This window comes from Eurypyga helias, unplaced genomic scaffold (assembly GCF_000690775.1).
Source record: "Eurypyga helias isolate BGI_N326 unplaced genomic scaffold, ASM69077v1 scaffold32609, whole genome shotgun sequence".
NCBI classification, from domain to species: Eukaryota; Metazoa; Chordata; class Aves; order Eurypygiformes; family Eurypygidae; genus Eurypyga; species Eurypyga helias.
This window is the reverse complement of record NW_010274539.1, coordinates 27,105-27,376: the sequence shown is the minus strand read 5'-3', so window position 1 is coordinate 27,376 and position 272 is coordinate 27,105. Positions and strand designations below refer to the sequence as shown.

The window sequence follows — 272 nt, the reverse complement described above, 5'->3', positions numbered from 1 at the left end:
GGGCACGGCGCGGTTGGAGGCGGCGTGCGGGAACCCCTCGGCCATGCGCGCGAGTCTTTCTGTTGCAGAGCCCCTGGGGAGGCGGCGGGGAGCGGTGAAGGTGATGGCGAGGACGGCGCGACTCCGCCGTGCCTAGAAGGTACCGGCTCCCCTCCCGGGCGTGGGGGCCGGCCGGAGCCCGATCCAGCATCTGTGTAGCTTTTCCGTCCAGCGGCATCGCTTGTCTCGGGGGGCTGTGCCGGTAACAGCGGGTGGGAAATCGGCAGGGTTCT

At 70.6% G+C, this 272-nt stretch overlaps 1 protein-coding gene across 1 annotated transcript in view; it reads left to right on the top strand.

Moving 5' to 3' along the window:
- Positions 1–68: 68 nt before the first annotated feature.
- TP53BP1 (tumor protein p53 binding protein 1) overlaps positions 69–272 on the top strand; it is a gene marked incomplete at its 5' end in the record, with an annotated part of 25,242 nt that continues 25,038 nt past the window's right edge. The window contains one exon of the mRNA XM_010159841.1: positions 69–139. Within this exon, the coding sequence (XP_010158143.1) occupies positions 69–139 (71 nt within the window). The remainder of the gene's footprint in view (positions 140–272) is intronic.